Source organism: Hemiscyllium ocellatum, chromosome 2, assembly GCF_020745735.1.
Source record: "Hemiscyllium ocellatum isolate sHemOce1 chromosome 2, sHemOce1.pat.X.cur, whole genome shotgun sequence".
Taxonomy (NCBI): domain Eukaryota; kingdom Metazoa; phylum Chordata; class Chondrichthyes; order Orectolobiformes; family Hemiscylliidae; genus Hemiscyllium; species Hemiscyllium ocellatum.
Window position 1 is genome coordinate 117,386,861 of NC_083402.1, and position 15,839 is coordinate 117,402,699.

A 15,839-nucleotide genomic window follows, 5' to 3' on the forward strand; every position below is an offset into this window, starting at 1 on the left:
TAGGAGAGGAGAAAGTGAGGACTGCAGATGCTGGACTTCAGAGCTGAAAATGTGTTGCTGGAAAAGCGCAGCATCCAAGGAGCAGGAGAATCGACTTTTCGGGCATGAGCCCTTCTTCAGGAATGAGGAAAGTGTGTCCACCAGGCTATGATAAAAGGTAGGGAGGAGGGACTTGGGGGAGGGGCGTTGGAAATGCGATAGGTGGAAGGAGGTCAAGGTGAGGGTGATAGGCCGGAGTGGGGGTGGGGGCGGAGAGGTCAGGAAGAAGATTGCAGGTTAGGAAGGTGGTGCTGAGTTTGAGGGATTTGACTGAGACAAGGTAGGAGGAGGGGAAATGAGGAAACTGGAGAAAATGGAGGGTTCCTAGGCGGAAGATGAGGCGCTTTTCCTCCAGCCGTCGTGTTGTTATGGTCTGGCGATGGAAGAGTCCAAGGACCTGCATGTCCTTGGTGGAGTGGGAGGGGGAGTTGAAGTGTTGAGCCACTGGGTGGTTGGGTTCATTTGTCCGGGTGTCCCAGAGGTGTTCTCTGAAACATTCCGCAAGTAGGCAGCCTGTCTCCCCAATATAAAGGAGGCCACATCGGGTGCAGCAGTTGCAGTAAGTGATGTGTGTGGAGGTGCAGGTGAATTTGTGGATATAGAAGGATCCCTTGGGACCTTGGAGCGAAGTAAGGGGGAAGGTGTGGGTGCAAGTTTTGCATTTCTTGCTGTTGCAGGGGAAGGTGCCGGGAGTGGAGGTTGGGTTGGTGGGGAGTGTGGACCTGACGAGGGAGTCATGGATGGAGTGGTCTTTTCGGAACGCTGATGGGGAGGGGAGGGAAATATATCTCTCTGGTGGTGGGGTCTGTTTGGAGGTGGCGGAAATGACAGCGGATGATACGATGCATCTGGAGGTTGGTGGGGTGGTAGGTGAGGACCAGTGGGGTTCTGTCCTGGTGGCGATTGGAGGGGCAGGGCTCAAGGGCGGAGGAGCGGGAAGTGGAGGAGATGCGGTGGAAGGCATCGTTAATCACGTCTGGGGGGAAATTGCGGTCTTTGAAGAAGGAGGCCATCTGGGTTGTACAGTATTGGAACTGGTCCTCCTGGGAGCAGATGCAGCAGAGATGAAGGAATTGGGAATATGGGATGGCGTTTTTACAGGGGGCAGGGTGGGAGGAGGTGTAGTCTAGGTAACTGTGGGAGTCTCGGTTTATAGTAAATGTCCGTGTTGATTCAGTCACCCGAGATAGAAATGGAAGGTCTAGGAAGGGGAGGGAGGAGTCTGAGACGGTCCAGGTAAATTTGAGGTTGGGGTGGAAGTTGTTGGTAAAGTGGATGAACTGTTCAACCTCCTCGTGGGAGCACGAGGCAGCGCTGATACAGTCATCGATGTAGAGGAGGAAAAGCCAGTTTAGCTGCGGAAGATGGACTGTTCCACATTACCTACGAAGAGGCATGCATAGCTGGGGCCCGTGCGGGTGCCCATGGCTACTCCTTTGGTTTGGAGGAAGTGGGAGGATTGGAAAGAAAAGTTGTTCAGAGTGAGGACCAGTTCAGTCAGTCGAAGGAGGGTGTCGGTGGAAGGGTACTGGTTGGTACGGTGGGAAAGGAAGAAGAGGAGGGCTTTGAGTCCTTCGTGATGGGGGATGGAGGTATACAGGGACTGGATGTCCATGGTGAAGATCAGGCGTTGGGGACCGGGGAAGCGAAAATCATAGAGGAGGTGGAGGGCGTGGGTGGTGTCGCGAACGTAGGTGGGAAGTTCTTGGACTAAGGGGGACAGGACCATGTCGAGGTATGCAGAGATGAGTTCGGTGAGGCAGGAGCAGGCTGAGACAATGGGTCGGCTGGGGCAGTCAGGTTTGTGGATTTTGGGCAGGAGGTAGAAACGGGCGGTGCGGGGTTGTGGGACTATGACATTGGAGGCCGTGGATGGGAGATCCCTTGAGATGATGAGGTTATGGATGGTCTGGGAGATGATGGTTTGGTGATGGGAGGTGGGGTCATGGTCAAGGGGGCAGTAGGAGGAGGTGTCCGCGAGCTGGCATTTAGCCTCAGCGGTGAAAGGTCGGTGCGCCAAACTACTACCGCGCCTCCCTTGTCTGCCAGTTTGATACTGAGGTTGGGGTTCCTGCACTTCCACACACATCATTTATTGCATCCGCTGCACCCGATGTGGCCTCCTCTATATTGGGGAGACAGGCCGCCTATTTGTGGAACGTTTCAGAGAACACCTCTGGGACACCCGGACCAACCAACCCAACCATCCCGTGGCTCAACACTTCAACTCCCCCTGCCACTCCACCAAGGACATGCAGGTCCTTGGACTCTTCCATCGCCAGACCATAGCAACATGACGGCTGGAGGAAGAGCACCTCATCTTCGACCTAGGAACCCTCCAACCACAAGGGATGAACTCAGATTTCTCAAGTTTCCTCATTTCCTCTCCCCCCACCTTGTCTCTCGAACTCAGCACCACCTTCCTAACCTGCAATCTTCTTCCTGACCTCTCCGCCCCCACCCCCACCCCCACTCCGACCTATCACCCTCACCTTGACCTCCTTCCACCTATTGGAATTCCAACGCCCCTCCCCCAAGTCCCTCCTCCCTACCTTTTATCTCAATCTGCTGGACACACTTTCCTCATTCCTGAAGAAGGGCTCTTGCCCGAAACGTCGATTCTCCTGCTCCTTGGATGCTGCCTGACCTGCTGCGCTTTTCCAGCAACACATTTTCAGCTTAGGATAGGAGACGAAAAGCGCGGTCAAAGACATAAGAGCATGTTCAATGTGGAGAGGGGTTAGAGTGATGTTGAAGTTTTAGATTAGATTCCCAATAGTGTGGAAACAGGTCCTTCAGCCTAACAAGTCCACACTGACCATCCAAAGAGTAACCCACTCAGACATATTTCTCTCTGACTAACGCACCTAACCTATGGGCAATTTAGCATGGCCAATTCAGCTGACCTACACATCTTTAGACTGTGGGAGGAAACCGGAGCAAACACGGGGAGAATGTGCAAACTCCACACAGACCGTCACCAGAGGCTGGAATCGAACCTGGGACCCTGGTGCTGTGAGGCAGCAGTGCTAACCACTGAGCCACCGTGCCATTATTAAAGGAGGGAATTCCAGAGTTTAGAGCTGTTGGCACAAATGCCAGTGATGGAGAGATGGGAATTGGAACTCAATGGTACTGGGTTTTGAATTGTCTATTTAACAGAGTAAAGTTTTTATTGGATTTTTCTTCCCTTCCAATCAGTCCAAAGCCACGCGAGAGAGATGGCTGCTGCAAGGGATCCCTGCTGTGTCAGCTGAAGAGGAAGACGCCAGAAGTAAGCAACTCCAATTGGATGAGAGCAAGGCAAAAAAACTGGAGGAAGCCATTAGCAGGTTAGATGGGTGTGAACAAATAAAAACCATTATCAGTTCATGATCCACTTCCTGTTAGAAACAACAAATCAGAATCTCAGTTCTGATTGGTTTAAGAAAAGAGGTGCATTTACATGAGAGATGTAGAAATGTGATGAGAATAATGGCTGACTGGTTCACCACCTGCATGCTGGTGGATTCACTGAAAAGGAGCCCTCCCAAGGATTGAACTGATCCAAAAACACAAGGAAGATCTCTGAACGGCAAATAGGATAGCTCAGTTGCTGGAAATTACTGAAATAACAACAGAAAATGCTGGAAATACTTAGCCAATTTAGGCAGGATCTGCTGGGTGGGGAGTAGTGCTAAATTTGCAGGTTGATGACCTTTCATCAGAACTGGGAAAGTTAGAAATGAGCAAGATTTTGAGCAACATAACGGTTGGGACAAGGACAAAAGGATTAGTTTGATACCCAGCCCATACCATGTTGGTAAAAAGAAAGGGTAAAACTGTCCTGGTGCTAGAAAGGGTAAAACTGTCTTGTTTTTAAAAGTTGCCAAAGTTATGTAGTAAAGTGCAATACTCTAAAGATAACAACTTGGAATCCATTGTCTGACAGAAGGTGACAGTAGCCTGTGTTTTTTCCCACTGCCAATACATCTAATGGCATTTAGTGCACTTACACACTCATGAGTGGTCGATAAAGACCATGTTCTCCTGCCTCATCCGATGGAATCATATGGCAATAATTGTGGACCAGGTCAACCTGGAAAGAAGAGGAACTGAGGGCTGTTGTGTGTGTGGTGACAACCTTGAGAAGCAGTCAGCTTCATCAGCAAAGTAGAGGCAATGCATGTAGGCCTAAGCTAGCTGCCAGCAATAAAAGAGAAGTAATTGATTGAATTAAATATTTTCAGCGGTACAAACTCTGAATAGTTTGAATATCAGAACCCTAAGGCTTAAATGTGTCACATTTAACAATTCCAAAGCACTATTTATCACCAAAATGTGGTTTATGTTTTGAATTGGAATCCCACATTACTTCTGTTTGGAAAGTGACCAAAATCTCAACAAACATTACTTTAAATACATTTCTTAAATTCCTATCTCGATCAGCAGGTGCCTTCTGTTAATGACAGCTGTACAGTTAATGGAGAAGCTCCATCATGCACTATTAGTGAAAACACTGGCTTTCAGAGCGCTGCTCCTTTCTCAGGTGATTGTGGGGAAGTGTTATGTGATTTTTAACTTTGTACACCCCAGTCCAACACCGGCATCTCCAAATCATCACTTTAAAATAGTGGTTTAAGTCCAAAGATTCTGAAAATTGACAGAGACACAGAAGCTAACAACAAAGACAGGAAACCAAAAATTTGACTGTAGTCCACATCCATCTGCACAACACAGGGTCACGACAATTGAGTTGGATGGGTGTTGACTTAATCTGATGAAAAGCCCTGACGAAAAGGAAACATTTTTTTCCCTGTCTCTGCACTATGCTAATATAAGGTTGAAGAAACATATGCCCAATCACACAGTGAATGAATTGGCACATTGAGATGTTGAATGAGTCCCAACTGGTACCTGGTTGTTCCATTGTGATTTGCCTTGGAGGAGGTCAGGTGAGGTAGAAAAAGATAGAGAGCTCACGGGAAGCTATGGCATTTTCAAAGCAACCTTTACTCACATTATGCTAACTCTGTACAATTACAGTTAGCAAAAGGTCCAGACTTTTGCTTCTCTCTCTTCAGAGACTCACCATCATCATGTGATCTATTATTCATGACTGACTTAGCTTTCCTATAGGAGAAAGTGAGGACTGCAGATGCTGGAGATCAGAGCTGAAAAATGTGTTGCTGGAAAAGCGCAGCAGGTCAGGCAGCATCCAAGGAGCAGGAGAATCGACGTTTCGGGCATAAGTCCTTCTTCAGGCATAAGCCCTTTCCTATAGCCAAGTGTTAACTTTTTGTTCTACAGTTGGAAGCAAAATGATTGTGGATAAAGTGAGCTGCTTTGGTGAGCTTCGATTGGTAACCAGAAAAATATCTAAATTCTAGTCTGAAAGGTAATTAACTTCTGAAAAGGCAACACCTTAAGTTTCCATTGAGTAAATGAATGTGGAATGGCTAGTAACTAGAGGATGCAGATTGATAGAAATTGCAATAAGACAAAGGAGAACAATGAGAATGTTTTTTGTGATGTAACATGTTCTGACCTGGAATTCACTGCCTCATCAGGTCATGGAAGTGGTTAAAAAGCAACTTTCAAAGAACAAGTTGGATAAATAGATGGAGAGGAAAAAAATGCAGAGCTTTAGTGGAAAAGGCAAGGCAGAAGGGAACTTCTAAATGGGCCAAATGGCTCTTTTTTAATTGTGCACACCTTTAATACACTTTCACATCATTATGCAGACATATGATCAGAGCCTGTCTTGTGAGAGTCCATCACATGAATCACCCATTGATATATAATGATATTCTAACCACAAAGATACAATTAATAATGAAATGGGGAGAGCCTACAGCTGGAGTCCATAAATGGATTTATAAAATCCATGAGAGTTGTAATGTATGTCAGGCTTTACAGGATATTAAGTGAGACAGGACAGAACTGACTGTCCAGAGGATGTGTTTATATAAGTCAGAAGAAATGAAAAGGTTCTCGTCCATTAAGAGTCCTGTTAAATACAGATTTGGATACCAATAATTAGTTCAAATAAATTAGCTTGGTGTTTTGGTTTATTTGGATTAGAAGGACCAGTGCTAAGCTTAATAGATTCTTCTCGTAGCAGCAGTGTAGGGTCAAGGTATTCTGATCCTTTCTTGCATAAACTGTTTTGGAAGAAACTATTCCCTTTCAGTAAAGAATTCATAACCAGAGGGCACAAATATAAAGTAATTTGCAAACAAAAAAATGTGAGATGAGACAAAATATTATCAGACATCAAGTAGATTGAGTCTGGAATAATTGGCTTCAAAGCCTGGTGGAGACAAATTCAGTGGAGGCATTCAAGAGGGCATGAGATGATTGTTTAAATAGAAATAATATTCAGGATTAGGGCAACATGGTGGCTCAGTGGTTAAAACTGCTACCTCACAGCGCCAGGGACCTGGATTCGATTCCAGCCTTGGGTGACTGTCTGTGTGGAGTTTACACGTTCTCCTCGTGTCAGCGTGGGTTTTCTCTAGATGCTCCAGTTTCCTCCCACAGTGCAATGCTTTGCAGATTAGGTGGATTAGCCATGGTAAAAGTAGGGTACGGGTCTGGGCGGGATGTCCTTCAGATGGTCGGCACAGATCTGTTGGGCCGACTGGCCTGTTTCAGCACTGTCGGGATTCTATGATGTTTGTTATTGGGAAAAGGCAGTAGATTAAAGTGTTCAGACAGCTAGTATAGATATAATGGGCCAAATAGCCCCTTCTTGACCATAACAATTCCGTGATCTGGTGAACTAGCTCTATGGTTATTTATTCCATTGAATACCTGCATATGAAAATAGACAAAGAATTCACTTAAAGTTAAACAAAAGAACATAAAGCATCAAAAAAGTAGCCCACTCAGAACATCTCTTCCAAAATTCTTGTATCTGCTCAATCATGACGTTACATACCAATATCATACCTTTCACAATTTCAGGTTGTGCCAAAAGGCTTTAGAGTCAATGAAGTGTTTTTGATGTGTAGCCAGCATTTTTAGCAGCCAATGTGGACTCAGCAAGTTCCAGATAGCAATAAAATGAATCATAGGATTTCTACAGTGTGGAAACAGGCATTCGGCCCATCAAGTCCACACCGACCCTCTGAACAGCATCCCACCCAGACCTATCCCCCTACTCTATCTTCGTAACCCTTCACTTCCCATGGTTAATCCACCTAGCCTGCTCATCCCTGGATACTGTGGGCAATGTAGACAAATGACCCATCAACAACATTAAAATGTTGGTTGAGGATTAGTGTTGGCCAAGACACCAAACAATTGCCCCTATTCTTCTTCAAGTCATGCTATGGGATCTTTTATTCCATCTTGAAAAGGCAGGGAGCCTTGATTTAACACCTTATTATCATCCCTTTCGTTCTGAATGAGAGCAGCAACCTAAAGTGATCTTCTTATGTCTCAGGAGTGAGAAATGAAGCCATGACCTTTTGACGCAGAGGTGGGAGTGCTACTCACAGAGCCACAGCTGACACCTCCCAGGGTAACTTCAACAAATATTCCCTTTTATTTCAAAAGATAGTCAAGAGAAGCTTTACAATGCTTTGGTAAATCATGCTCCCTGTGAGGAATGTGGAAAAAGAATCAATGCTATAGTGTTCCATATCTTATTTCTGATTGCATCTGTTTTCCATGGTGGTATTCCCCGCATAGGAAACCACTATGTTCCAAGACATAGATTAACATCCCTAGCTGGACTTCAAGGAAATCTTATGGTGTAGCGAATAGTTGTCCCTGTCTCTAAGGCAGAATTTGCAGCATTTGATGCCAAGGAAAGTGAATTCATTATGAGGTCAAATAAGTTTTGAGTATCAACCTTCAAATAACTTCTAATATGCAACAATGACAGGCCATAAGACTGGGAGAAATTCCTTGTCAGCCATGTGATGGTTGGAGCCTATACCATCACCATCCATCACTTTAGACAACAACAGGCATGGGAAATATTAACGTAATACACCACCACCTTCGGTTTCTAAGATCATATCCTTTCATGCCATACCACAAGCCTGTTCAGTTCTTGAAGCTGTTACTTCCACACAGCAGCTACATTTTCCAGATGGGAATACCATACATGTATGAGAGTGCTAGCTCAACTGAACCTAGGCATTGTTATTAAATAATTGTCCTTTATCTTGTTCTGTCAGTCAATTAATTTAACCTTGTTTCGACACAGTAACATGGAATTGCATCTCACAAAATGAGAGAGCATTATGTAAAGTGTACAGCCCAGTAACAGGTCATTCAGGCCTATCGTGGTGTTTATGCTCCATCAGTGCCGCTTCCCATTCCTCATTATTACACTCCATCATCAGGTGTCCTTCCATTTTTTTTTCTCCTTCTTGCACCTAACTAACACTCCTTTAAATGCATTATGCATTAGTTCAGTTTGGTAATGATTTCTACAAGTCTGCCACTCTCCGAATAAAGAAGTTTCTTGTGAATTTCTTCTTGAAGTTATTAGTAACTATCTTATATTCATGGTCCTTAATTTTGTACACCACCCTTAACAAAAGGTGCAAACATATTTTATCATTACATAAAAAGCTATCAAGCTAGTTATGGGTGGCACAGTGGTTAGCACTGCTGCCTCACAGCGCCAGAGACCTGGGTTCAATTCCTGCCTCAGGTGACTGACTCTGGAGTTTGCACATTGTCTGAGTGGGTTTTCTCCTGGTGCTCCAGTTTCCTCCCACAGTCCAAAAAAATGTACAGGTTAGGTGAATTGGCCAAGCTAAAATTGACCGTACTGTTGGGTGAATGGGTGTGGGTGGGTTGTGCTTTGGCGGGTCGGTGTGGACTTGTTGAGCTGAAGGGTCCGTTTCCACACTGTAACTAATCTAGTTTAATATTTCATAATTTTTTTGCCCTGACACCATTCCTTTTTGGCCTGCATCATTGGAATTATTGTTATGCAGAAAAAAGACTAACAGGATTCAAATAGAGCATTGCACTCAAAATATTAACTCTGGTTTCCTTCCACGGACGCTGCCAGTCCTGCTGGATTTCTCCAGCAATTTCTGTTTTTGTTTCAGATTTCCAGCATCCACAGGATTTAGGGCTGAATTAACTTTCACTTAAATGAAGCGAGTTACTTATATAGTGGATAGACACACGCCAGAATACAAGACTGGTTGAAGCAGATACAGTGGTAATTGTTGAAAGGGGCTTGGAAATATACAGGTAAAGCTTTTCTGAGTTATGGGAAATAGCAGGGGATGTGAATGCAGGTCAGTTGAAACAGGGAGGGCATGCAACAAAATCTCCAAGAATATGTCAAACTAGGTTTGACAAATCCCAGGTGACGTCCAGAGGTCATGGATTGAATCTCTCCAGCCCTAAACCATATCTGACTCAATCAGATGTACTACAATGAATAACATCTTACCAGATTGTGTGAGGCGTTTATGGAATCACTTGTCAGCACTTCATTACCAGCCATTACAGGAAACCAGTAATCATCAGTCTATGAAAGGAATTGCCAACAATACTTACTGAATATAGTATGATTCCAGTAAACAGTGCCATGGAATAGTTGTGGGACATTAACCCCTTCTGGTGCATGGCATCAGACAACACAACACTGTCGCCTGATTTAAAGCTACAATTTCATAGAGGATTTTGGATTACTGGATAACCGATAGGAAGTAATAAATTTGTCAAAATGGCACCAACAGCATATTCAATTTGTACTATCAGACTTTTGATCATGCATTCTGCCTGTGCCAGCTTCCCAATGAGGGAGTGCTGTTGTGATGCCTTAAGGAGAAAACATTGAGATGGAAAAGTTAGATGTGTTCTTTGGTATCAATAGAGATTTGAGAAGTGACACATAATATCAGACAAGATAGCTGGGGTCGGAAACGCTGGGTTACACCAGCTGAAAGAGGCCATTCTTCAGAAGCACATTTAGGAATGATAGTAATGTCAACCAAAGGCACTAGAAAAAATTCCATGATGTACTGTATTCATCAACTGAGGCAGCCCCTTAGGGAGAAGAACATCTGGAGTTGGTGCATACCTTTGAGGATGAACATTTTGTGATATCTGCAAAACATTCACTATAAACCAAAAGTGGCTTTTTTTTATATTCTGCCTGCCATAACTTCAGGCCATCCCAAAGTACATTGCAGCAAATGAAGCACTTTACCATTGTAGTAAATGCTGTAATTTTTTTTGTTCACTTGTGTGATTTGGGCGTTGCTGGCTAAGATAGCATTTAATGCCTGCCCCTAACTGCCCTTGAAATGAATGGCTTGCTCAGCCATTTCAGACAGCAGTTGAGAGTTAACCACACTGCTGTAGGACTGGAGACACATTTAGGCCAGACTAGATGAGATTGGCAGATTTCCTTCCCTGAAAGACATTAGTGAGCCCGATGGGATTTTCCAACAATCGGCAATGGTTTCATGGTCATCAGTAGATTCTTAATTTCAGGTTCTGTTTTTAATTGAATCCAAATTCCACTAATTGCCACGGTGGATTCAAACCTGGGTCCCCAGAACATTAGCTAAATTAATAGTCTAGTGATGACACCAACATACAGGTAATTTGTACATAGCAAACTCCCACAGTGTGATAATGCCCAGCTGCTCTATTATTGTCATGTATTGTGTTGCATGATAAATATTGATTGGGGCACCAGAAAGAATTCCATAACTATTTTTGAAGTTATATATTGAGATCTTTTATATCTAACAGAGAGCATTAGTTTAATGTCCCATCTGAATAATGACACCTCCTACAATGCAACACTCCTTCAGTACTGAACTGTAATGTCAGCTTTGATTTTAAGTTCAAAGTAATGGAGTCACAAACATCTGACTTAGAGGCAACAATGCTGCCAACACCAAACAGGTTACTTGCTTACAAATTTTTATTAGAAAATGGTGGGTTTTTTTTGGTGTGGAGAGCAATATGGAAGGACTTAGCTTGCACCTCACAAGTTTCTCCCTGAAACAGTATAAGTTTAATATTACTACTGCTTGCTAGTTAATCATAGAGTCATAAAATAGTGCAGCATGAAACTAAATCTGCATCAGTTGGAACTTGGAACTAAGTCTGCATTAGTTTTTTTTTGAAGAGCAATTTGGTTAGTGCCACTCCTATTCATTCCCCATATCCCTATCCCTAACCAACAAGTAACATGCATGCCATATGAGTGCCAGGCAATAACCATCTCTAATAACAGATAGCAGGTAAGAGGTTAAAAATTCTATGGTAAATAATTCTCCTCCTTAATTTCCACCATTAAATCAAGTAGGTGATAGAATACTCTCTGCTTGTGTAGATGAGTGCAGTTCCAACTAACACACAAGAAGTTGTAGTGGTTCTGTTCGCCGAGCTGGAAGTTTTTGTTGCAAACGTTTCGTCCCCTGGCTAGGAGACATCATCAGTGCTCTGGAGCCTCCTGCGAAGCGCTTCTTTGATGTTTCTTCCGGCGAAACGTTTGCAACAAAAACTTCCAGCTCGGCGAACAGAACTACTACAACAAGCACCCGAGCTACAAATCTTCGCACAAACTTTGAACACAAGAAGTTAATAACTATCCAGGACAAAGCAGCCCACTTGATTTGCACCCCATTCACCACCTAAAATATCCAGCCTCTCCACCACAAATGCACAGTGGCTGCAGTGTGTACCCACAGCAAGATAGGCTTCAGCAACACTTCCTTTGACAGCATCTTCCAAACTCACAACCTCTACGACCCAGAAGGTCGTAGAAGGGCAGCAAATGCTTGGAAACACCACCAGCAGCAAACTCCCCTCCAACACACCGTCTAACTTGCAACTGGATTATCATCCTTTCATTCCTGCTGGGTCAAAATCCTGAAATGACCTTCATAATAGGGTGGCACAGTGGCTCAGCGGTCCTTCACAGCACCAGGAATCCAGGTTCAATTCCACCCTCGGGTAACTATCTGTGGGGAGTTTGCACATTCTCCCAGTCTCTGCATGGACTCCCTCAGGGTACTCTGATTTTGTCCCACTACATTTTCTTAATATTGCACAGGAAAGACTGAGTAAATTAAGTACTGCACTGCTTGTACATTAACTAGCAACCAATTGTGTTTTGAAAACCCCATCAGGGTAGTGAAAAACTGGCTAACACAGGCTAAATACCAGATAGGATAGTGAAAACTATGCAGGTTGGTTATAAAAACACTTGTCAGGAGTATGTAAAACTCGTCAGTATTGTGAATAATTAGTCAGAATGACAAAAAAAAGTAATCGGTGTCATAAGTGGTTAGAGGGATAGTTTAAAAAGAAGCAAGTCACTGTGATGAATAATTGGTCAGTGTGACAACTTTCCAAGTAAATACCTAAATATCTTGACCACTAATATTAACGTCAAAATAATATTATAAACTAAGTGGAGAAATTAAATTTAACAAAAACATTTCAGTTCTATTTTTACTCTATGCATTTGTTGTTTGATTAAATATTTTGATCAAGCTTGTTTCATTGTACTTTCATTTAATTTCCAATTTAAGAACAATGCCTTGCTCAGTCGAAACAGTCTATTTTTAGGAACATAATGAGTTGCAGATTGATAAGGAATTGGGACTAAAAAAAGGAAAGTCCTGGTAAAGCAGGTTGCAAACCTCAGCTCCACAAATGCAGGCTCGAGTGATGTATTAATTGTTTATGCAGTTTAATTGGAATTCCATGAATGGTTTCTGTTCTATTCTTAACCAGAAACTCTGCAGTAGACATGCTTGCCAACTGTCTGCTGAAAATTGCTACTTCAAAGGGACTGACATCCATTCAGTTCCAAAGCACGTTCATGATGCAAAGGCTTTAAATAGTTATAAATAACGATTTCAAAGAATGAAAAAACAAAGTACCATAATATGTTTGATTGTTTATCTTTTATTTCTATTTCCTTGTCTTACTTTGACATAGTTGGTTAATATGCATGATTATTTATAAATATATATGAAGTCACAAGATAGAAACAGGCTATTTGGTCCAGTGGTTCAATGTTGGCCTTTATTATCTACATGAACAGGGAATTCAAATTATATCAACCACCTAATACGCAGATTCTATTATCCCTTTTCCTCCAGCCACTGATCCAATTTAACCTTGAGTATTGGAATGGAGTTTCCAAAACCACTAATCCTGCAAGTGAATTTTACAGTGTCACAATTCCCTGACAGGAATTACTTGTTCTGTTTTATTTTCCTTATATTTAGCCTTGTGAGACTGGGAACAATCTACATTCTTCTACCCTGCCCCATCATTTCATAGTTTTAAGCATTTTTATTGTATTATTTGTAATCTGAGTTCTAACATGGGAGAAAAACCTTCAGATGGCTGTCAGCCCTGTTGCACTGAAGTTTGAAAGGTTCCTGTGAATGAACTTTGCTTTCTTTCTTGAAAGTAGGAATGAAAAATGAAAAGAAGTTGAGCAAGTTCAGTAAGAATTTACAGAACAGCACACTTGCAACTTTTTAAAATCAATTTACAAGATGTGGGCATCGCTAGCTAACATTTATTGCCAAGAAGGCAGTTGAGAGTCAACTGCATTGCTGTGGGTCTGGAGTCACATGTAGGCTAGACCAGGTACAGATGGCAGTTTCTTTCCCTGAAGGATATTAGAAAATGAGATCAGCTTTACCTTGACAGTCGTTTCATGGTCATCATTAGACCTTTAATCTCAGACTTTTTAATTCAATTCATATTCAGCAATCTGCCAAGGTAGGATTCTCCCAATTACTAGTGATAATACCACCAGGCCATCGCCTCCCTAAAATAGAATATGACTCTTGCCTTTTAAAAATAACTTGTGGCAGGTAAGAGCTGTATGATTTGCACATCGTAACAGTCCACACTTGCAGCAATGCGCCGGCACCTAACCTCTCTACTGTCAGCCCTGCCTCAACTGAGGGCCACACTCTCTCAGAATTGCAAAGGACCCACTCCGTACTACATCCTCAGGAGAATTCATACTCCCAACAAACAGTATTTCAACTCCATCTCAAACATCAAAAACTGTAAGTACAACAACTTTTATCTACCCACGTCCATAACCAGCACTCCTCAAACATTCCAGAAGACTCCCCCGGCCTCTGGAACTGCTCAGATACCATTAGCCATGCGGCTGGTGCAGCTGTGACCTCCACGCTGATTGATGTTGTCACTCCACCCCCATCATGGCCACTCCCACAGCCACCTCCGTCCCTCACAATTCCTCATGCATCACACGTGACATCACTCTCACCCCTCACATCATCGCTGATGTCACACGCTTAGTGACTTCCGCCACCCCTACTGCCGTGTCTGCCACCACTTCCACCCGCACCAACGCCACTCACCTGCATTCTGCTGACACGCCCCCCACAGATCTCACTGTCACCATCCTCGCCCCCCCCCCAGAACCCTGAGGGGGACACCAGCCCTGCTCATGACTCCGCCCCCATTCCCCCCTCCATCACACCCACTCCAGTTACGAGCTCCGCCCCCACTCCCAGCTCCATACCCACACCAGGTCCCAGCTCCCAGCCCTGCTGAGTTTTCACCATCCCTCCAGACCTACCCCTCACTGAGGACAAATGATCAGTCCTCAGCAAAGGACTCACCTTCATCCCCCTCCACCCATGCATCACTGAATTTAATACACGCCATAACATCGAAAACTTCTCCCGCCGCCTCCGCCTCCAAGCTTACTTTCACAATCAGGACTCCCGCCCACGTTCCGAGGACCCCTTCACCCACCTCCAACACACTGCATCCACCTGGACACCCCGTGCTGGCCTATTACCTGCCCTCGACCTCTTCATTTCCAACTGCCACCGGTACATTAACTGCCTCAACCTGTCTACCCCCCCTCCCCCACTCCAACCTCTCACCCTCACAACATGCAGCCCTCCAATCCCTCTGCTCCAATCATGACCTCACCATCAAACCAGCAGATAAGGGAGGCGCAGTGATAGTCTGGCGCACTGACCTCTTCACCGCTGAAGCCAAACGCCAACTCGAGGATACCTCTTCCTACCGCCGCCTCGACCATGACCCCATCCTCCATCACCAAACCATCATCTCCCAGACCATACAGAACCTCATCACCTCAGGAGATCTCCCACCCACAGCATCGAACCTCATAGTCCAGGAACCCCGCACTGCCCGGTTCTACCTCCTTCCCAAGATCCACAAGCCTGACCACCCTGGCCGACCCATTGTCTCAAAATACTCCTGCCCCACTGAACTCATTTCTACCTACCTCGACACTGTCCTATTCCCCCTAGTCCAGGGACTCCCCACACACACCACCCATGCCCTCCACCTCCTCAAAACTTCCGTTTCCCCGGCCCCCAACGCCTCATCTTCACCATAGATATCCATTCCTTCTGCACCTCCATCCACCATGACCTTCAATCCCTCCGTTTTTTTCCTCTCCCGACGTCCCCAACAGTACCCTTTCACCGACACTCTCATTCATTTGGCCAAACTGGTCCTCACCCTTAACAATTTCTCCTTCGAATCCTCCAGACCAAAGGGGTAGCCATGGGCGCACGTATGGGCCCCAGCTATGCCTGTCTCTTTGTTGACTATGTAGAACAGTCGATCTTCCGTAATTACACCAGCACCACTCCCCACCTCTTCCTCCGTTACGTTGATGACTGCATTGGTGCCACCTCATGCTCCCGCGAGGAGGTTGAGCAATTCATCAACTTCACCAACACATTCCACCCTGACCTTAAATTTACCTGGACCATCTCTGACACCTCCCTCCCCTTCCTGGACCTCTCCATCTCCATTAATGACGACCG

General features: G+C 44.5%; 1 protein-coding gene across 2 annotated transcripts in view; it reads left to right on the forward strand.

Annotated features, from left to right (window-relative positions):
• Nucleotides 1-15,839, forward strand: part of palm2akap2 (PALM2 and AKAP2 fusion) — a 193,863-nt gene that overhangs the window by 44,481 nt on the left and 133,543 nt on the right. For both annotated transcript variants that reach the window (XM_060839270.1, XM_060839278.1), the window contains exon 3: nt 3,241-3,371. In XM_060839270.1, the coding sequence (XP_060695253.1) occupies nt 3,241-3,371 (131 nt within the window). The remainder of the gene's footprint in view (nt 1-3,240; nt 3,372-15,839) is intronic.